The following is a 21,718-nucleotide window of genomic DNA, read 5'->3' on the forward strand; positions in this document are numbered from 1 at the left end:
GCTCGGCATACATCATCGATCATTCAGCAGCCTGCCGACGGATTCGAATGATGGACCGAAATGCCATCATATGATAAAAGATGGCAGATTATTGTACTAGCGATGATTCAGAACGCCCGACAAGCCAATCAAGTCGGTTCGACACAAACAAGGTTTTCAATTCAACATACTTTCTGCAACAAATTTTTTTTACTGGCGTGTTTTGGGTTACTGAAGATAAATTTACACATTTTTTCAAAAGGAAAAAAAAGAAAAGAAAAACCGGCATGCTTATCGATGTTGCATACTTGCATCTATCTGACAGCAACATGTGTTGTACGTAGAGATTCGCACATAGCAAGCAGTCTGCTTTTAGCGGCATATAACTCGGCACCTGTTTTCAGGCATCAGAAGCTTTTGGGTGGAAAAGTCTGAGACCAATTAGAATTGTGTGCCCAACTTCCTAGTGGCCGCAATCGATCGCCAAAGATTGGTTGGTGTCGTTGTTTCAATATATAATTCTTGAGATCTCCCTAAAAATGACACTGATTATATTAGGGTGAATCAATTATCACAAAGACTTTTTTGGTCATATAAAACTGACATTAATAGGTTTTCCATTAAGGACTTAGGGCCAGTGCATTGTTGTAACGAATTGTAATTAACTTGTTGAGCATTGCATCATGAGCATCATTGTTTACTAGTATAAATTTTTTTAGCTTGTTTGAATGCATTTGCATTTTTACTTGAATTATGGAATAGAGTGGAAATGCATGCCTTGTGAATAAACTTTGTTTTTCCATTAGGACATAACTTGGTAAAATACTTCTTCCTCATATATGAATTTAGGTGATTTTTTTTTGGATTTTAGGAATCCATCTTGAAGCCAACACTACTTGAAAACTGAGCATTGGTCCTAACCCTTAGTACCTGTTGTTTTTTGACCTGATAATAATGTGAGCTTTAGTACCGGGTCTAACGGCTAGTTCCCCAGGAGCCCCCTGTGACCCCTCTTTAGTACCGGTTAGGGGCTCCAACCGGTACTAAAGGTCACCCATTACTACCGGGAGGAGCCTCCACCCGGTACTAATGGGTGACCTTTAGTACCGCTTGGAGCCCCCAACCGGTACTAACTTCCCTCCTATAAAGTAGGCATCTTCTTCCTCCTGCCCGAGCTATTTCCTCTAGCTCGGGCTTCATCCATTCATGGCGAAACAGGGGAGGTGCAACCGGATTTTTGACCATTTCATGGAAATTTCACTCATTTAAGTGTTCTAAAGGTTAGAAACTTTATCCTCCCTTGATACATGGTTAGTATACTAAGTTTTATGCTTTAGAGCCAGAGTAATTTGTGATTTTTAGAATAAGATACAATGGAGGAATTCTTCATTTATATGCATGTCATTTAAAGCTCATATTTGTGATTTTTAGAATAAGCTACAATTTTTTGAATGCTATGTTTCGTATTAGTCAAAAAATTGATATGAGATTAGAGAAATAATTTTATAGTTTAGTCCTTTACAAATATGAGCTAAATAAATTATGGAAAAAAAATATAATTTGTTCATATTTTAGTCATTTGCAAATATGAGCAAGATAAATTGTGGTATATAGAGATAATAAGATGAAATAGAGGTGTGTAATTAGTTATTTTTAAAATAAGCTACAATGGAGAAATTTTTCATTTATATATTATGTTTGAGCTAAATAAATAGTGGGGGGAAAGACATAATTTGTTCTAGTTTAGTTATTTGCAAATATAAGCTAAATAAATTATGGTACATAGAGATGGCTACTACTGCTGAAGGTAGTGGCGATGGTGGGGGCGATCGTTGTTATTCTCACGGCAAGGGGAAAACCATAGTTAGCCCTCATGATAAGCCGAAGAAAATGAGCATGTAGGAGAGAGCAATGCTTCGTTATTTGGAAAGATGTCATGAAGATACTGTTGCGGCGGGTCAGGAACCTCCTTTTGGTGGTCGTTATGCTCCATCGCCAGTCCCGGGGGTTTTAGGTCCACTGAGTACTATCGTCGCACGAGGTATAACTGAACCACAGGATGAGGCTGGGTCAGCAAAATTTTCATCTTCGCCGCCTAAGGATACTTAAAGTTCTCCTAGATAGTACTTAGTGGATGGTTTGTCGTAGTGTATCATGTTGTTTGGGTTTGAAATTTAAATTTGTGTATTTATAACTAAACTTTTAGAAATATTTGAGTTTGTGGTAGCGTATCATGTTGTTTGGGTCTGGAATTTAAATATGTGTATTTCTATCTAAACTTTCAAAAATATTTGAGTTTGTGGTAGCGTATCATGTTGTTTGGATCTGCAATTTAAATCTGTGTATTTCTATCTAAACTTTCAGCAACATTTAAGTTTAATGAAATTTGTATCATATTTGTTATGTTTCATATATAATTCTATGGATGATCAGAATATCTTTGGTTTGGTAATACTTTGTAGATGGATCGGCAATGGATGTACAATGCGGACAAACGCTCCATGAAGTATATTAATGGCTTGCGTGGTTTTCTTGATCTGTCAGAGTCCAACAAACCGCAGTATGGTTTCATTTGTTTCATTTACTCATCCAGAAAGAATATTCACGCTCACATATACAGTTCAGGATTCATACCTAACTATTTCATTTGGACCAAGCACGGGGAAAGAGGAGTTATGATCGAAGATGATGATGATGATGATGAAGATGATAGCTACATTCCTGACTGAACTCAAGGAGGTGCCTTTGCAGATGCCGCAATGGGCGAGATTGAAGAAGATATGGTTGCAGAAGAAGGTTCTATCGATGATCTAGGTAAGGTGTTGCAAGATGCAAAGGAAGACTGCGAGAATGTGAAAGAGTCAAAGAAGTATATAATATTATCTCAAATGTAATATTATATATTAAATACAACTTTATATATATTAGCAGATTAGAACTAGTATACGTAAAGGAAACAAATATGAAATACTAATATAGAATAAAGAAATAGAAAAGAAAAAAAAGACCTTTAGTACCTGTTGGTATAAACAACCACCCCTTTAGTACCGGTTATTTGACCCGGTACTAAAGACCCCTCAGTACCGAAGTAGCAATATCAGTTGCAGAACTAGCACTAAAGGGGGGTCAGGACCCGGTACTAAAGGTGCTTTCCTTAGCAGTGCAAACAGCTTAGCTGAAAACCCAAAAATAGCATTCCGGGAAGAATTTTCATTTCAAACCTACTATAGTCTTCCCAATTCAAGCAAAATGGGTTCCTCTTGATTTGTTGTATCAACACAATTTTTGGTGAAATTTTTGGAGGCCTTGAAAATTACTTTTAGAAGATGGAGCAAAGAAGTTTCTGTGCAGAACCATGAATGTCACTTGATTTTGTTCTCCAGATTGTCTGCCCCTTCTTTGCGGACGATCAACGAGAAGGATACCTGTGCATGTCGCCCTCGCAGAAAAATGATGCCACACGCCCTGGACCCAACCCGACCCCTCCACCTCACCCCTATGCCTCTCCCTCTCCCTGCTGCCTCCCTCACACACCAGAAGCTATCCCTCCCTCCCTTCTTTCTTCCCCAACCAAACCATGGAGGAAGAACTCCTCTCCTCCACCAAATCTACCACCACCCTCGCCGGAGTTTGCCGGAGGACCACCGGAGGACATCGACGATGAGCTTCTCCACCACCTCGTCCAACTCTTCCTCGCCGGAGGCCAAGGAGAAGGCCATCCCCAAGCTTCTTCTCCCTCTTCCTCAAGCTCTCAAGGATGAACTCGACCCGATCTACTCCAACGCCACCCTAGACCAACAAGCAGCCCCTTGCTCGTGCTCTACTCATCACCGGTGAGCTTCCCTCGCCGCTTATCATCCCTCTTTTGCCCCCAATCAAGCTCCTTAGCCCATCCATGGCTTCATCACCATTGATGACCTAGATCTGCAAAGACCCCATGCATGTCAAATCTATAACCCAAAACGAGTTCCTCATATCCTTAGGAAGCTGGAGGAACAAACGGCACCCAAAACCGTGGTCAGAGCTGCCGCCGGCGACCTCGCCAGCGAGCCTCAGCCGGCACACGGATGGTCCGTGGCCTAGGGGCGGACGGTCCATGAATCGTGATCCAAAACACTGAGCCTCTACGCAACAACGCATCTCTAGAAAGTTGTATGGCGGACGGTCCGCTACCTACCCATGGACTGTCCACGGTTCACTTCCAAAATCCACACAGAACCGGTTCGTTTGTGCTACTCGGCCCGTCTTTGTATGGCGGATGGTCCGCCATTTGACCCCGGACGGTCCATAGTTCAATCCCAAAGATTGCACAGACCCGTTGCGTTTCTGGAGACCATCCCGCACTTGACCTGTGGACGGTCTGCCCCCTATGAGCGTATGGTCCGCAGGTACATAGTACCAACACGGTCAGCTGTGTTTGTTTGAATGCATACTCATGTACCATCTTGTATAATTCATATGAAATTGAATATAGCTTGGATTAATGTAAAACAAATTTTGATGGTTTCATAGTGATGTCTAATACCTGCTAAAAATATGTTTGCTCAGAAAATAATTAAATAATTTTCTTATTTAATTAGATTAGTGTTTATAATGTTAAATGCATGGTTAATTCTCTATTAGTCCAAAAATTATGAAACAAATTTTGCTAGTTCACTTGTGGTATGTATAATCCAATGGAAGTACTTGTTTGCATTAATTGTGTATATATTGGTACAATTTTAGATATGTTCAAACCTAGTTAATTAGTAAAATGGACAATAACTTCATATGTGCTTCTATAAAATTATAGACCCAACTTTGTTAGCTTCCTTTAACTTTCAACAGTTGTTTAAAATCAATATGACTTATGAATTGACCACCCACTTAAATAGTTTATGAAGTGAGCTTTCTTAGGTTGTTAATTACATGATCAATTAGATAGAGATGCTTCTAAAATCATGAACCCAACCTTGTTATTTACCTATGATCGTGATATGCTATTTTTAATTGTTAGATTTCATGAGATGATTGTATAAGGATACACCGTTAATTATATGCTTGTCCTAGAACTAGTTTTCTTACAACATACCTAGGTAATCAATTGTTCTCATGTGATTTATAAACCCACCTGTGTTAGTTGAGGATAATTGTACTAAAGTTTTGTGAGTATAAACCTTCATAATACAACATAGAATGATGATTCTTGCCTTAATTAATCAAGTATAACAAGCTTAGCTAACCTCTAATTTTAAGCTAACCTCTAATTTAGAGAATAACCTTATTGCTCTTAGTTAAGATGTGATGTGCTAGTTACCCATTAATTCATGAATCGTCTAAGTTGGTTAACTAGTGTTACTAGCTAGCTTGCTTGAGCGTACTCAACTATTTAATGTTGGTAATAATCATGAGATAACTTCCATGGTTGATAATTTATCTTGTAACGATTTAATTATGTGATAGCTCATATGATAACTAAAAGTAGCACAACTAGTGTTCATAACCTTCTCATACTACAACTTATTTTAGAATGTTATGTGCACATGTATGAGTTAATATTTTGGTACCTTTCTCTCTATGTTGTGCTTGTGTGCCCTACTTCTAATCTTGATTGCTTGCTTGATAACCTCGAACCATGTTAGCCCTTACCTCTCTTGAGTCATTGCATCTCATATGCATATATATTCATGCCATCCCTTCTAATCCATGCATTCATATAATCTCATAGAGGATGATGTTCCGAAGTATCGTGTTCTTGAAGCACCAATCTCAAGCAGGCACCTATGTATCTCAACTCTTTTTTCTGAATCTGAAATGCTATTATTTATTAATGGTTGTGCATGGGTTTAGCTCTATCTAGACATATGCAATGAGTAGAACCTACTAGATATGTCAACTCTTGGAATTAGCTCAACTTTTTTAGTAAAAGTATGGATGCTAGAAATCTCGATATAATTGCTTAGCCATGCTTAGTTCTCAGTAGAAGTCGAGAGGTGACAAGGTCACCACCACTCATGAGAATTTGGATATTTGCTTAGTTATACTTGAGTAGTTGAGAAAGCATAAAATATGAGTAACATGAATGATGATTCGAGACTTGAGCAAGTGTGCTAGGGCCATGTTGGGAGTGGAATCCAAGTGGCATAGGCTTGCTTGAGTTAGTTAATGCCCAGTCGTTATCGCTGTGATACTTGAGCACTATTCCGTACAAACCACATACTTAATATGGGAATGGTAAGCCAAGTAGCATAAGTCGCGCCTTGCCTTGATCGGATTCGGCGCGGGAAGGGATGAGGTGTGATCGGCCGTGTCCGGTATATCTATACATTTCCGGTCGTTCGTTCGTAGCCGGGTCTGGGTATGTGAATGGTCGGGGGCATGAATCAACACTTATCATAGGTCAAGGGTATGGTTGTTGGTCTTGCGCCTCGTGTGGAAAAAGTTGTACACCCCTGCAGGGTTATAATCTATTGCAATAACCGCGCTCCTAGTTAAAGAGCACGCTCATGTACTTGGACTTTAACGTAGAGTTCCGTGAAGAGCTTATGGAAGATTGAGCTCATGGTTACATGATCACTTTACTACTTCTGCAATTGTATTGGTGCTTGATAGAGAAAGTAGATGCCATATCTTTTGGTTATTTATTTGATAAATTATACTCGTATTTTTATGGTCTAATGTTAAAACTTGACAAGCCTCATGCATCCACCAAATGTACAGTATTATGGATAAGCCCTGCAAGTACGCAATGTACTTACGGTGTTGTCGTTAAGTATTTTTGCAGGTTTCCTTGTTGTGAGCGATGACCACATTCATCCCGTTGGAGCTGACAAAGTGGATGGATGGTGGAGGTTGCTTTAAGCTTGTGCAGGTGGTGTCTTATTGGCAAGGACATCATTGTTGCACCTTATTACTTTATATCTCCTGTTGTGTTTTAACTCTTAATCTAAGAAAAAACATGATAGGATAGTCACTAGACCTAGGCTACATCTAAGTTGAATGAGAACTCCCCTTTTTGTTGATGAAAGCTCTCATGTTCTAGTTGCTATATGTTGTAATTATAATTTCTGAAATTTTTGTAAGATGATCAAGACTTGTAAACCAAAGTTTAAAATTTGCTCTCATATGTTTGCTTATGGTGGTTGGCATGATGTAAAAACGATATGCGAGTTATTCCTGGGCGATGCTTGAGGCGCATACCGGGGACTACCAGGATTATTTTAATTAAGTTGGGTTGATCAATGGATGATAACCCGGTTTAGTTGAGATAATTTGAACGGTTCCTTACAATTGTGGCTTCTAAAGGCTCTACCTGATCCAGACAGTTTTTCATCTACAAGCTTTTATAACAACCCATAAGTTACAATCAGCTATTTACAATCCGGGTGAATCTAATAAGGCTCTTAATCTCTTGTTTACCATTATATACCGACATAACAATGTGAACATGGTAATCTATAAGCAAAGAAAAGCAGAAGCCGCCGAAGGAGCATCTAGAAGGTTCGACGTTCCGTAAGGCCGGACTTTTGATCTAGATGAATTGTCAACGTAGTGCATCTTCCTATCGCTGATGAATAGATACGGTATCACGCATATATTATATATTATTGTAAAAGGAAAAGCAGGCGCCGGGGACGTTGCTGTTGCGGCAATAATGGCGGGCGCTACCGGCGGCTTGACACGGGCCAGGGAATAGAGATGCAGCGCGGCAAAGCCGAGGGGACAGGGGGCCGGGAGGTCGCGGTCGCACGAGGGCGTCACGTGGAGCCGCTTACCAGCGGCTGCCGCTGTCGCGCTCGCGCGGTGGGGGCATCGTCGCCGCCTGCGCGTTCACGTGGACACGCATGCAGAAGCAGAACTGCAGGGGGGCCGGCCGGCGCAAGGGATGACGCAAATGCCTGATGTCATGACAGCGCCGGCTCGAGACTTTTTGGCAGTTGTGCTGTGGACGTCGCAAAAGTTGGGAGTCCACTTGGCTGGCAACTGGCAAGGACAGGGTGCTCGGCGATCCGAATGGATTGCCCGGACATACGATATCATGTTTCAGAGGCAAATGGTCAATTGCCAAAAATGCCATGCCACACTGAATTTCACGCAGACAACTCCGATCGCTGGAGTAAGGGAGGCGACGCAGCTAAATTTTATATTATCATCACTCGCCACTAACCCAACAAGCGCATCTGGTGTAGTGGTATCATAGTACCCTCCCACGGTACTGACCGGGGTTCGATTCCCCGGATGCGCATCTAATTTTTACTGTTCCTGTGCTTTTTAAGACCCAAAGCAATCCGTGTTTTGATATAATCTTGTTCAAGCGCTTATAATTTTCCTTGCCTGAAATATTATCTCGTCCAGATGCACACGCCGGACGAGCGATGCCCTTGGTCTAGGTCCAACCGGCCAACAAACTGACTAACTGAGAATCTAGCATCATGTTAGCATCGCATTCAGTAGTTCTACCAGATAGCAGTGGCCTACAGCCTACTACAGCCCAGAGCCCCAGACAATCTGATCCATACATGCAGTACAAGGACTATAACATCACTCATCATCTAATTTACGAGTTGTACATGAGAAACTCCAGTATCATAGCCCTAGGATTGCCCGAGAACAAGACTACTAGTACTAATACATACAGGAAGACCACCTCTCCTAACATTGGTTTCCAACCATTGTAGAACTGCTTACAGTTACAGATCACAAATGCAAAGGACACGTCTTTCAGAGTTTCAGCATCACAAGCCATGGCACACCTGTAAGCATGATGGAAATGGAAAATCAGAATCATATATCTCAAACCAGACATCTACAGGTGCCATATTCAACAATATGAGAAAAATACACCTATTTAGCACATCTGGATATTATATATGGACTGTAACAGAATAGAATAGCTTAATGCAGAAGAGCCAGCACAATGCAGCAACTGTCAACTGGGGATATTTAGGGCTGTAACATTGCTAGTATGGCTGTAAAGCAGATTTCCATGGTAGATGCTAGATAACAGCCCACCATATGCACAAGGATGGTCATTTATCAAAGCTGCCAGATTAAAAGATTGGATGATCACCATTTCACAAAAAAAAAGAAAGAAAGAAAGAAAAAGAAGACAGATTGGATGATCGTCTTAAATGATATGACTACGCAAACCCAACTTATGCAACTCAATTTGAGGTTGTCTTCACATACATAAACAGAAAATTTTCAAATGATGAATCACCCAGCAGAATTCCATGTCAGGAATTACTTTGCTTGATAATTTAGTGCGATTTAGGAGGTAATCCGATCTGTATTTGAAGTGAATCAGTCCATCGAAAACTATTTAGCACATTGTATGAAGCCTTGAACAGATAAGTGGAGCATAATGTTCCATGTTCATTCATAGGATAAATCACGCCTTCCAATTGAATGAAGTCTTAACATATTCCATCAATTAACTTACTTTCTGTGTGTTAAATTTCTTCACTTTATGAACAGCATACTGTATAATGCCATAGCAACCATTTAAAAGTTAAGTAATTCAACAAGTAATCTGATCCAATTACTCCATTAGATTTATCAGAAGGCAGAAAACATATATTGGCACTGACAAAGATGAAATTTGGCAACAGCTATGATCACATCTCACAGCCAATCAATCATTCCGTACATAAACATATGCCTGAAGCCTTGAACACAACAGTAAGGCGTAATCTCTAATCAGCCAAATGGTGAATAACCAACCAGACCACAGGCCTCTGCCCTCACCTCACATGAGCTCCTCCTCCTTGCGGAGGTACTCCCCGGCGTCCGCCTGGTGAAGCACGACCACAGCGTTCGTGTCCGCCTTCCTGCAGTCCTGCGCCGACCTCGCAGCGATGCCGAACCCGAGCGGCACGTCGGCCATGGACATGACGACGACCCCGTCCCCCGCCTTGGTGTTCTCGGTGATGCGCGCGAGGGAGGACTTTGGCACGGAGTTGCCGAAGAGGAAGGAGCGCTCGGTGTCGGGCTTGAGCCAGACGCGGCGCCGCGCGTGGGCCGCGAGGAGGTCGAGCGCGTGAACGGTGAGGTGGAACGCGCCGTGGTGGGTGAACTTGCCGATGGGCGTCCCCACGCCGGCGAGGCGCGGGCGAGCGACGGTGGTGGCGCGGCGGACGAGCGCCTCGGAGGCGTAGTAGACGCGGTTCCGGTGGAGGCGGAAGCAGTAGCGGCCGTGCTCTGGGTCGGGGCCCTCGACGGCGGGCCGCTCCAGGAGGTGCTTCAGGTTGGGCCCCGTGAATTTGAACAGCTTCTCGAATACCTGCGTGGTCTCTTTCTCGTCGAGAGGCCTCATGGCGCGGCGGCAGCGGCAGCGGCAGGGTTCGAGGACGGAGGTTTGGTGCGTGGCGGCGGCGGGTGACGGATTTGGGGACGGAGACGGACGTAGGGTTTTATTTTTGGGCAGAGGGCTCTTGGTTTCATTTGGACGTACTGATTGTTGGCCGTTGGATCGGATCATACAAATCCAACAGTTGGTGGCGTCCCTGGCCGGTTGCCATATGCAACTGCAACATTGAAGAACCACGCCTGCCAAACCGGCGCCATAAGAACATTCAGTTTAGGAAGAGCAGAGCAAGCCGACGTCCAAGTTACCCGAGTTAACGACTTCACTTAAACGGCTAAGCGCGCCTCATTGAGTCAGTCATTTTGCCCCTGCATTCTTTTGGTCCATCTTCATAAAATTCTTGTGTTCAATCGGTTTCATGTGGCCTTTGAGCGGATCAAACTGGCACCGGTAGAAGCTACGCGCAGAGCAGAAGGACAAAAGTGAGCACAAGTCAGGGCAAAAACGTCTGCCTCGAAAAACAACACTCTCACCTACCATCGGCGCCGACGACAAGGATGGTGTTAGGTTCTTGCCCGAACCCAGCCATGTACCTTACGCCTTCATTCACATAGCTCTGAAACGTGCCACCAAGGAAGCTGAAGCAGATCGACGATGAACATGGATCCATGTTTCAGCCAACATCAATAGCATTATCATCGACACTTTACTTTTGTTCTCCAATGTTCAGGAAGGGATAGAAATCATGTCTTGGAATTACCCCTTGTGTGCGGGGACAGGTCACAAGCTGCATCAGTTGGCGTCGAGGCCGTCGCCGTCGCCGTCCGCCGGTGTGCAGGGAGTTAAGTCCACTTCGACGCTGAACACATGTCAACCGTGGCATTGTCGCTACAGAGTACAGACTGCCAACCACTTGTAATCGGGAGAGAACACCATGCTGTGTATTTCTGCTCTGGCACAGCCCCTTATTAGCTGAAGGACATGAATGGTTGTCATAAGAACTAAATCAGCGGGGGGACAAGAAAGGAAAATAAGAAATTGAAGCAACCGGAGCACTGAAAGCAGCCAAGTCAAATTTTAGCGTGGTCAAATTTCGGCCACCAAATTGGTGGCTATCATTTTGATCATTTTTTAACCATAAAAAATGGATTAAGTTGACAAAACATGAGGGAATATAAGAGGTTTTAGTTTTGTCTTTAAGTTAAACTTGCCTATCTTTGATCAAGTTTACAGGAAAATATATTAACATCTGCAATTCTACATTTTGGCTGATAAATAAAGTTTCTGAAAAGAAAGAAACAGACTAGTCGTAGTAGCAGGTAAAACGGATCAAGCGATCGATCTAAATCACCTCTTGTAGCGTCAAGCCGTCAATGGTGCTGAAGATGCGCAGCACCGTGCCTGTGGAGTCGGCGGTGGCGAGCAGCTGGCCGTCGCCGGAGAGCTCGAGGCACGCGACGCTCCAGTTGTGCGCGTGCACGTCGACTCTGTCGCCGTTGCTCCCGTGCCAGACGTGCACCTCGCCGATCGTCGGGCTCGGGCAGGCGAGCACGAAAGCCCGGCCGCCTTCCACCTGCGCCAGAGCGCACACTCGATGTAATGCCCGAAAAAAGAGCGCACACTCCGAGAGGGTTCGGGCCCGTGTCCACCTTCATGATCTGTTTGGCCCCGTACCTGGAAATATCATGGAGCGTCGGCCTGTCCTCGCCGGCGACGAGGACGTGGTCCCCGGCATGGCGGATGGCGCGCTCATCATCTGGATCGTGTCCCCGAACACGATTGCCACGAGAAAACTTGAGGAGGCCAGATCGGCGGAGGTCACCTCGCCGGCGGCACCGGATCCGTCCGGGAAGGTGAAGCTGCTTCTGCTGAACACGTGCTCTAACGAGCTGCAGGAGAAGACGCGGACGCCGGAGGACGTGGCCGCGACGAGGTGCGTGGCTTAGCTGTTGAACGCGACGTGCATCAGCGGATCAACGACGACGATGGAAGACGACATGGTCGTTGATCGAACAAGAACTCGATGTGCACGAGCAGGGCACGCATATACAAGTTTATTTGTACCGCATTTATAGAAGAGCTCGACGTGTACATGAAGAATTCGACGCCCTAAGGGCAGTTCTAACCCTCCACCTCAGCGTTTCCATGGCATTAAATAGGGTGCCCCAGTAACCAAAATGCTGAGCGGCAGAGATGGAGAAAAAAAACTGGAAACGGTGTCGCATGCACGAGCTGGTGTCGGCTCGCTAACCAACGAACTACGAAACGGCCCCGAGCGCGCGCGGCCCGCGCCGGCCATCGCGGCTCGACATTGCGGCCGCTGCAGTGCCCCGCACGCGCGGCCCGCCGCCGCTCGCCGGCCCGCGCCTCCGCCTGAACGCTGCCCACTCCCGCAGCCCCGCACGACGCCACCCGCGGCACGACGAGGTCCCCCGCTCCTCTGTCCATGCTGCGCGAGCCCCGCTGAGATGCCGTCCGTGAGAGGCCGGCTTGCCTCCCCGGGAAGCCCATGGAAGCTAGAGCTGGTTTCTTCACCGCGGCATGTGGGGGCGATGCCCGCGGCCTCGCCGTCGAAGCCGACGCCTGCCCGCAGGGGCCACGCCGGTGCAGCATCGGCCTCGCCCGCGTGCGCTCCCTGCCGCGCCGCCGCCGGTCGCCCGCGCGAACCACCGCCCTCCCACACATGGCTCACAGATGTGGCCTCACCCCGCGCTGCATGCCGTCGCGGCGCCCCCCGCGCCGCTCGTTGTCGCCCACCAGTTCGGACCCGACGGCCGCTAGCTCGCCAACGCTGCCCATCCGCCCGCTCAGCCTCGCCGCCGCCGCCTGCGTGCAAGCACAAGCAGGCTGCAGGTGCTGATTTGGAAAAGGTGGAGGAGGTGTTGCTTGCATCTCGGTCAGAAAAAGACTGCCCTAAACCGTGTTAAACCTTTATTATTGTCATTATCATGTCATGCACTGTTTTTCTTTTATTCTAGTGAGTCACACCATCGTCCGGTTTGGTTCAACTTTGCCCTGGGGAACACCATAGTGAGAATTCTTCTTGTAAACGGTGGCTCCGGCTCCGCCGTCGGCCAACCCGGCGCGGTACCCGTAGTTGTAAGCCGCCACCTCAGACACCATGTCGCCCGCCAGAATCCCGCTGATCGCGCCACTCACCAGTCCGGCGCCGAGCCCCACCCCGAAGTCCAGCTTGCCGCCGCCGCTGTCCTTCCCACTCGTCGGCGGCGGCAGGGATGCATGCCCGGCGGCCGCTTGTGGATACGCAGCAGGAAAGTTGTACGTGCTGGTCGCCCCCGCAGACTGTGGAGACGAATGCACGGCGTCGTGCCCGCCGGCAGCTTGCGGATGAGGCGGCGGCGGCAGCGACAGAGGCGCCGCCGCGGGCAGGTAGGCATAAGGCGGGGCGTAGCACGACCGCGGCACCGGGTAGCCGACGAAGGGGGCGGCCGCCGTCTCCGGCGCCTGCGGGGCGACGATGGGGCCCAGGCGGTAGGACACGTTGAGCATCCCGCGCGGCTCGCAGCGGTGCACCTTGCGGACCTGGTACGACGCGACCTGCGGCGGCCGGGCGCCGGGGTCGCACGCGGCGCCGCCGCCGGCGAGGATGTCGGCGAGGGGCACGATGACCTCGCCGACGTCGCGGTCGCCGAGGGCGCGCTCGGTGCGCAGGAGCACGTGGAGGCAGCCGGTGGCCGTCGCGGCGGTGGGCGGGACGTTGAACCTGAACGAGGTGTTCCACGACGGGTGGCGCCCGCCGTAGGGGTCCGGCTGGGTGCACTGCCGCGTCATTGGGTCGCCGGAGATGGTCACCACGGCGTACACCTCCATGCGCGAGATCAGGTTCACCCTCTTGAGGTCCTTGGCCGACAGGAGGGTCACCTCCAGCACCCTGTACGCCATGGTTATTCTTATTAGCTCCCTCTCTAAGGAGTAAGGATGGCTGTGCTGCGCTTAGCTGCCTGATGCTGGCTTTGATCGAGCTGGTGAGGTATTCAGGTTGTTTATATACTGGTGGATTGGGGCGCCATCACTCCATCAGTCGTGGTGAGATTCCAACTGCTAAGAATTTCCTTGTCCAGGAGGAAAATGCATGGATATTTCCCTGATAGCTGCGACAATTGAATTCACTTGCCATTTTAAAATTTGAACAAGTCCTCGGTATACAATTTCTTCTACTACTTTGGAAATGGAATTTTTCTGATTCTATTAACCCAAAGCTAAGGCTAAATCGCCAGCCCCAGTACCAAAGGAGAGCTACACACGCAGGTGCGCTTGAGTACTTGCTGTAAACATCGATCGGAGTGAGTATTACGTAACGAGAACGTAAGGATTTGACAGCACAATTTCTTTCCTTTTTCTGTTTCACAAACGGCACAAAGACAGCGTGCTTGTCTCATTGAGGATTGCACTGATTTTCATGCTTAAGTAGAAAGGTCTCAACAGTTAAAACCTATGGATTCATCTAACTCATCCAAGCCGATGGGATTGTGTCCTGCAATATCACAATATAACATGTAGCACCAAATTGGGCTGGTCTGTGTTCTACACTACTAATACATTACATAAACGAGAACAAATCATTAGACGGCACACCAGTTTCATCATTGAGGATCGCACCAGGTTCCATGTTTTATAGGTAGAAAGGTCTCAACAGATTCAAACCTAAGGATTGATCTAAGCCATCCAATGGAAAATAGACAGATCCTCACACACATCATATCTCCCCTCGATTGGTACATATATTGCAGCTCAATATTTGTCTAGGTTTGGCTAGAACAATAATAGGTTATGGGTGGTATCTGATGCTCAAACAGCTTGAAGTTAAGGATCAACGCCCTATTCTATCGGATGGTGCGGTTCAGCTTGATCGGCACACGAGCCCATATCTTTGTCTGGCGAAGTTCACCCTTTCTCTATGGTTTATTCGCCTTTTCTGGTCGATGAAAGATGCGAGTGCTGGATGTGTACCAATTTGTTCAAGCTGCTTTACTGCTGCACCTTTGAATGTGGCATAGGAAGTGGCTAGTGCAAAGAAAGACTCAAAGTGGCATCTCTTTTTTTATTGAGATCTTTTGGAGTAAACAAATGTCACTCTTGGCCTCTTGGGGTACTTGGGCGCAAGTTGGTCATCGTTCAAGTTGTAATCCAGCTTTGGTATGTTAGGTTTGGCTGAGGCCGGCCTTGCAACTTTTAACATTTTACTATCGTATATCTAAATAAAGGATGAAAAAAAATATACTGGCGGTTCACATAATGAATCAGGTGGCTTAAAGTGCATGGTTCTGCAAGAATCATATGCCAAGAGGGAGCATGTGAAGTATTTCACCCGCGGTTAATGGATTCGGATATGATAGAACCTCTGCACGAGTGACATGATTGGGAGGAACGCAGTTAACCGACCGAATTGATTCTTCCATTTCGATTATTGCTTGTGGAGCTGGAGCTAGAGCGGTCGGTGAAGCTGTGGACCGGTCTAAGCATTTCAACGTCTCTTGATCGATCATTAGCTGTTCCTGGAGAGTGAAGCATCAGGCAAAATCATCTGGTGCTAGTAAGGGAATATCATCAGGCAAAATCATGTTGTTCAAATGGAATCACAGGGGAATACAGCATCATCCGTAGCTTGTTGGAAGAATTGTATAAGACGATTAAGCAGCTTCTAACAAAAGATTGTGCTAGATCTCTTCCACTCACACAAATTTATTTCTCCCCAAATTAAAAGAAACTCACACGCACTTTCCAGCTAATTGGAATAGAATGCGCAATAATAACCATGGATCTGTCAATGAAGAAAAGACGTAAATAAGAAATGGATGAAGCTATACTCGAACCTTGTTGGCAATGCATGATTCGATTTGCTCACTTAACAAATTAGGGTCTACTAAGTACCAATACACATATGGAAGGCTGGTCCTTGCAACATCAAAACACTATTAGTTCATAATAATTTTAATTGCAATTTTTCAAATAATGATATCTCACTTGTGATGGCAGGTTAATACGATTGTAAGCAGGGGAACAAAGGATACTTGGAACTAATGGTTGCACTGCATTTCCCTTTAAAAATTTATTCACCCAACTTACGTGACCTATATAGATATTTACTGTTTTAGCATAAAGATCAGAGGATGCTTCGCACCTGCAAGCACGATGCCACTGCCAGTATGCCCAAATCTTAAAGCTCAAAAATTCTGCCAGAGGAGTTGATCATATCCTTACAGGAATGAATGTAGTCTTCAAAAAGGAATGAATGACATAAATATCAAGGGTTCTGAATGGAGGAATAGAGGATTAGTTGGAATTGGACCTGTGTGGCCAACTTACATCAGATGCCTGAGATGATGTTCAAAAATTGACGTGTCATGGCTTCACAGGTACTACAATTCAACAGGACGCATACACTGACTGACACGCAAGATACTGTCTAATATTCTTATGTCATGCAAGATGTCACGAAGGGTGTCTGATTGATCTACACTCTTCCAATTTGAGCCAACCAAAATAACCGATGCAGGTCCCTTTTTTTCTAAACTAGTGAGGATTTTTAGGATTTTTTGCTTTGGGTGCACTGTAAACAGCGATGCAATAGCAAAACAAAACAACTTATAACCCCCAAGGAAAAATACAGCTCTTGAAGCAAACTATAGCCATATACGGTCCAGTTGATGCTTTAACACAGGTTATCTTCAGATGCCAGGAAACATTTCCCTAGTTAACCACAAGAGCAAATATCATACGATTCTTTGGAGCATGGCCTCAACACTACCGCAACCATCATCCACGTCGGGGCCAATCCAGTAGCCAGAAATAATGATAAGCGCACCTGGGACCAAATCCACACAACGTGTCATGGATTGATCACTCTGAGCAGTGGAGAAATCTGCAGGTCTGCTCAACGCAGCTACTTCTGCAGATGAGTCTGAACTTGAGCAACCAACAAGGCTCCTTGATCTCTGTGACTTGGCAGCTGCACACAAGTTTATTTTAAGAGATGGAAGGACGTGAAGGTTGAATTAGAACAACCCAGAAACTGATGTTCCACAAATTGTGATGACTGAAGAGTAAAGTGGCTTACCACTCAAAAATTGCTTCCAGCGTAACTGATTCATACAATGGACTTGATTTAGTTGCACCTGTAATCACAAGACTTAGAAGTTCAGAGCAGAAGTTGAGCATTCAGATATAGGGAAGAACAACACTGCAGCTTTTGAAGTTAACAGCAACATGATTTAGCGTAATTTCTGTTGCAAGAGATGCTGATAAGGTGCTACTTGTTAGGAGTGCCATATGCAGTCTGCAGAACAGTACTAAGAACACAGAATCCGAAAGGACTGTTCAAAATTAGGACATGATTTATAGCATTGTAAATTTGCAATTGGCATATAGGGACTAGAATACTAGTCACAACCTCAACCTGCAAATAGCATTCGAGTAATTTAGGTGTCCCAACTTCTTAAGTTCCAACCGATCATCCTAAAATGTCAGCAATGCTCAACTGTATCAATCATCCTTTTTGCAAGATGAGAAACCATGGATAAGCTTCTTCATTTGGCGCCTGAATCTCCTGGGACACGCTTCTTCGGATGGTGGAGGAAAACAGCATTGGCAGTTCCTAAGGATGCGTGCAAAGGCCTCAACTCATTGATAATTCTGGTCGCCTGGGAAATCTGGAAACACCGTAATGATTGTGTTTTTGAAAATATTAGGGCGGTGAACACAGAGGGTAGCCTCTGGTGCATGGCAGGGGCAACCAAACTCCAGGAGTTTGTGTCCAGGTCACTGTCCCTGGGAGCTTAGGCTCTGCACGTCTCTGGTCGCCTCCTGCTAGCAGTGGCGCTGCTTTAGGGGGTGTTTGGATACGAGGTGCTAAACTTTAACAGTGTCACATCGGATGTTCGGATGCTAATTAGGAGGACTAAACATGAGCTAATTATAAAACTAATTGCAGAACCCTGTCCTAATTCGCGAGACGAATCTATTAAGCCTAATTAATTCATCATTAGCAAATGGTTACTGTAGCACCACACTGTCAAATCATGGACTAATTAGGCTTAATAGATTCGTCTCGCGAATTATACTCCATCTGTGCAATTAGTTTTGTAATTAGCCTATGTTTAATACTCCTAATTAGCATCTAAACATCCGATGTGACAGGTGTTAAACTTTAACAGGGTGTTGCCAAACACCCCTAGTGTAGTGGTGGTGGTGTGGGGTGGGTGTGAGTTTTCTTGTACTTAGGTAGGTAGGATCTTTCCAGACTCGCGTACTTTTTCTTCTATCTTAATGAAACGATACGCAACTCTCCTGCATAGTTCGAGAAAAAAAAATCTGTGGATAGTCCAACGAAACAAAATTGCACGCACATGCTGAACTATACAGATTAAACCAAATCATTTGAGCCCCAGTAGGCAAGGAATTATGGCCTAAACTTACTGACTTAACAAGCCAATCAAGTAAGTTAATCCCGCAGACAACGCCATTCCACTCAAATTGAAGAACCGAATCAAAATCCGCATCAGGCTCCTGCCCTTCACCACCTAAAACCTGCTCGACGAATTGCCTACCCCACAAAACAGTTCAGAAAGGTAACAGGTCTGCTTAGTACCTTGTTGGGGAAGCTCCGACGAGTAGCCGGGAGGAGGAGGCACGGCCACAAGACGGCTGCGGTGGCGGCCCCTGCAGGCTGCAGCAGCAGCCCGCACGCCATGAACCAGGTCGCGGAGAGATTTGTGGCAGAGCGGCAGGCAGGAGGCGGAAGCGGCCCGTGGAATTAGTAGAGGGCTCCGTGTCGTTTTGAGTCGGGGGTGTCCAGCCAGCGATTGGGCGACTCGTCTCGATGCCACTGCGGCGGCTGCCTTGCCCCGCACGCGCGACGCCCAAATCACACGCGCTCTCCACCGCTGCCGCCTGCCACCCATTCGCCGAAACTCCCCGCTGGCCAACCGCCAGCTCCGCCACGCCCCTCGCCGCCCTACGCGGCCGCCTGCTGGCCGGCCTCCCCGTCTCCCCCACCGCGTTCTCCGCCGTCGTCGCGCGCTCCGACCCGAACACCCTGCCCGCGCTCCACGGCCTCGCGGTCGCCTCAGGCCTCCACGCCTTCGCGCCCGTCACCAACTCCCTCGCCGCGCGCTACGCCAAGGCGGGCTCCTTCCCTGCGGCCTCCAGGGTGTTCGCCACCGCGCTCGAGCGGGATGCGAGCTCCTACAATACCATCCTCTCCGCGATCCCCGACCCCGAGGATGCGCTCGCGTTCGCCGCGCGGATGCTCCGCTCCGGGGACGTGCGGCCCGACGCCGTCACGTTCACCGTCGCGCTCTCCCTCTCCGCCAGCCGGGGGGAGCTCGGCTTCGTGCGGCAGCTGCACGCGCTGGCGTCGCGCGCCGGGCAGGCCGCCGACGTGTTCGTTTGCAATGCGCTTGTCACGGCGTACTCCCGGGGTGGGTCGCTCGACGCGGCACGGAAGATGTTCGACCAGATGCCGGCGAGGGACCTCGTCTCCTGGAACGCGATGGTCTGCGGACTCACTCAAGACGGCGACTGCCCGGATGAGGTGATCCGGGTATTCCTTCGGATGCTGAAGGACGGCGGTGCGCGGCCTGACCGGATATCAGTCTGCAGCGTCATCCCGGCTTGCGGCAGCGAGGGGGAGCTCGAGCTTGGCCGGCAAATCCACGGCTTTGCGATGAAGCTGGGCGTGGAGGGGCACGTCTCCATCGGCAATGTGCTCGTCGCGATGTACTACAAGTGCGGCTCTCCCGGCTGCGCCCGGAAGCTCTTCGAGTTAATGGGCGAGCGCGATGTCATCTCATGGACTACGATGATCTCCATGGACGGAGATGACGCCGTTGCATTGTTCAACGGCATGAGGCGAGACAGGGTGGCACCGAATGAGGTCACCTTCGTGGCCATGCTGTCGGCGATGCCAGGAGACTGCCCCGCCAGGGAAGGGCAGATGATCCACGCGGTGTGCCTCAAGACCGGCGTGTCTAATAAGGCTGCAGCAGCAAACAGCCTCATCACCATGTACGCCAAGCTGCAGTGCATGGATGATGCGAGGATGGTCTTCAATCTTACGCCTCACCCGGAGATCATCGCTTGGAACGCTCTGATCTCTGGTTATGCCCAGAACGAGAAGTGTGAGGACGCTCTTGAGGTCTTCTCGTCAATGGTGAAGAGCATGAAGCCCAACGAAACCACGTTCGCCAGCGTCCTCAGTGCAGTGACCTCTGTCGAGACGGTGCCCATGGCTTACGGTCAGATGTATCACTGCCAGACGCTGAAGCTGGGACTTGGCACCAGCGAGTACGTCTCCGGTACTCTCATCGACTTGTACGCGAAGCGAGGCAGCTTGGAGGAGTCCTGGAAGGCGTTCAGTGAGACCATCCACCGAAGCCTCATTGCCTGGACGGCGATCATCTCGGCGAACTCAAAGCACGGGAACTCCGACGCTGTCATCAGCCTCTTCAACGACATGGTACGCTCTGGCATCGCTCCGGACGGAGTGGTCCTGCTCTCTGTCCTCACCGCCTGCCGGTACAGCGGGTTTGTCAGCTTGGGACGGGAGATCTTCAACTCGATGGCCGCCAAGCACGGCGCAGGCCTGTGGCCGGAGCACTACGCGTGCGTCGTCGACATGCTAGGCCGGGCGGGGAGGCTGGAGGAAGCCGAGGAGCTCATGCTGCAGATGCCTTCCGGGCCGAGCATCTCGGCTCTGCAGAGCCTGCTGGGGGCCTGCAGGATCCACGGCAACACGGATATCGGCGAGAGGATCGCCGGCGTGCTGACTGAGACGGAGCCCACGGAATCCGGCGCGTACGTGCTGCTGTCCAACATCTACGCCGAGAAGGGCGACTGGGGCGCCGTGGCGACGGTGCGGCGGCAGATGCGGGAGAGGGGCGTGAAGAAAGAGGTCGGGTTCAGCTGGGTGGACGCCGGCGGCGTCGGCGACTCGCTGCACCTGCACAAGTTCTCGTCGGACGACACATCGCACCCGCGGACGGAGGAGATATACAGAGTGGCGGAGGGGCTAGGCTGGGAGATGAAATTTTTGAAGAACTGTTTGCAGGTCGAGATGGAATGCCTTGTTTAATGTCTTAATCAGTCAGTTGAGCTACTTGGAAAATGCGTGTTCGGCCTGCTGCTGCTCGACTGCTGGTGCAGCAGCAGGCAGAGCCTCCTACGATATTTGGAGTAGCTGTTCGGCTGCTCAGCTGCAAAGCAGCCAGCCGAATACGCTGTTGAGCAGATTTTGCCCGTCAAAGAAATCCATGGATTATTTTTACTAAAACAATGTTCGAAACAGCCACCATATATGTCGTTGCAAAGAAAAAGGAATTAAAATATCGACAATCTTTTAATTTGGTGACTCCAGATTGTAATAAGACTCAGTAGCACTGCTGGATAGTGGATACAAAGGTGGAAGCCCAATTTGATAAATTGCAGCAGAATGAT

General features: G+C 47.8%; 4 protein-coding genes and 1 non-coding gene across 5 annotated transcripts; 2 read left to right on the plus strand and 3 right to left on the minus strand.

Annotated features, from left to right (window-relative positions):
- The first annotated feature begins 8,132 nt into the window (after window positions 1-8,132).
- Window positions 8,133-8,203, plus strand: TRNAG-CCC. The gene has a single exon. It is a non-coding gene; the product is annotated as a tRNA-Gly (tRNA).
- A 249-nt stretch (window positions 8,204-8,452) lies between these two features.
- Window positions 8,453-10,396, minus strand: LOC101761303 (60S ribosome subunit biogenesis protein NIP7 homolog). The gene is made up of 2 exons (XM_004958585.3): window positions 9,706-10,396; window positions 8,453-8,711 (listed from the first exon to the last, which is right to left on the minus strand). The coding sequence occupies exon 1, from the start codon at window positions 10,271-10,273 to the stop codon at window positions 9,707-9,709; it is 567 nt and encodes a 188-aa protein (XP_004958642.1). The 5' UTR covers window positions 10,274-10,396; the 3' UTR covers window positions 8,453-8,711; window position 9,706.
- A 2,758-nt stretch (window positions 10,397-13,154) lies between these two features.
- LOC101761694 (protein SRC2) lies at window positions 13,155-14,227 on the minus strand. Its single transcript, XM_004958586.2, has one exon. It carries the CDS (start codon window positions 14,165-14,167, stop codon window positions 13,247-13,249), a length of 921 nt encoding a protein of 306 aa, XP_004958643.1. The 5' UTR covers window positions 14,168-14,227; the 3' UTR covers window positions 13,155-13,246.
- A 1,620-nt stretch (window positions 14,228-15,847) lies between these two features.
- Window positions 15,848-19,108, minus strand: LOC101762520. Its single transcript, XM_004958588.2, has 3 exons — window positions 18,873-19,108; window positions 17,343-17,400; window positions 15,848-17,234 (listed from the first exon to the last, which is right to left on the minus strand). Exons 1-3 carry the CDS (start codon window positions 18,972-18,974, stop codon window positions 16,999-17,001), a joined length of 396 nt encoding a protein of 131 aa, XP_004958645.1. The 5' UTR covers window positions 18,975-19,108; the 3' UTR covers window positions 15,848-16,998.
- On the plus strand, window positions 19,070-21,703 carry LOC101762109 (pentatricopeptide repeat-containing protein At4g32430, mitochondrial). Its single transcript, XM_004958587.3, has one exon. It carries the CDS (start codon window positions 19,104-19,106, stop codon window positions 21,354-21,356), a length of 2,253 nt encoding a protein of 750 aa, XP_004958644.1. The 5' UTR covers window positions 19,070-19,103; the 3' UTR covers window positions 21,357-21,703.
- The last annotated feature ends 15 nt before the right edge of the window (window positions 21,704-21,718 follow it).

This window comes from Setaria italica, chromosome II (assembly GCF_000263155.2).
Source record: "Setaria italica strain Yugu1 chromosome II, Setaria_italica_v2.0, whole genome shotgun sequence".
NCBI classification, from domain to species: Eukaryota; Viridiplantae; Streptophyta; class Magnoliopsida; order Poales; family Poaceae; genus Setaria; species Setaria italica.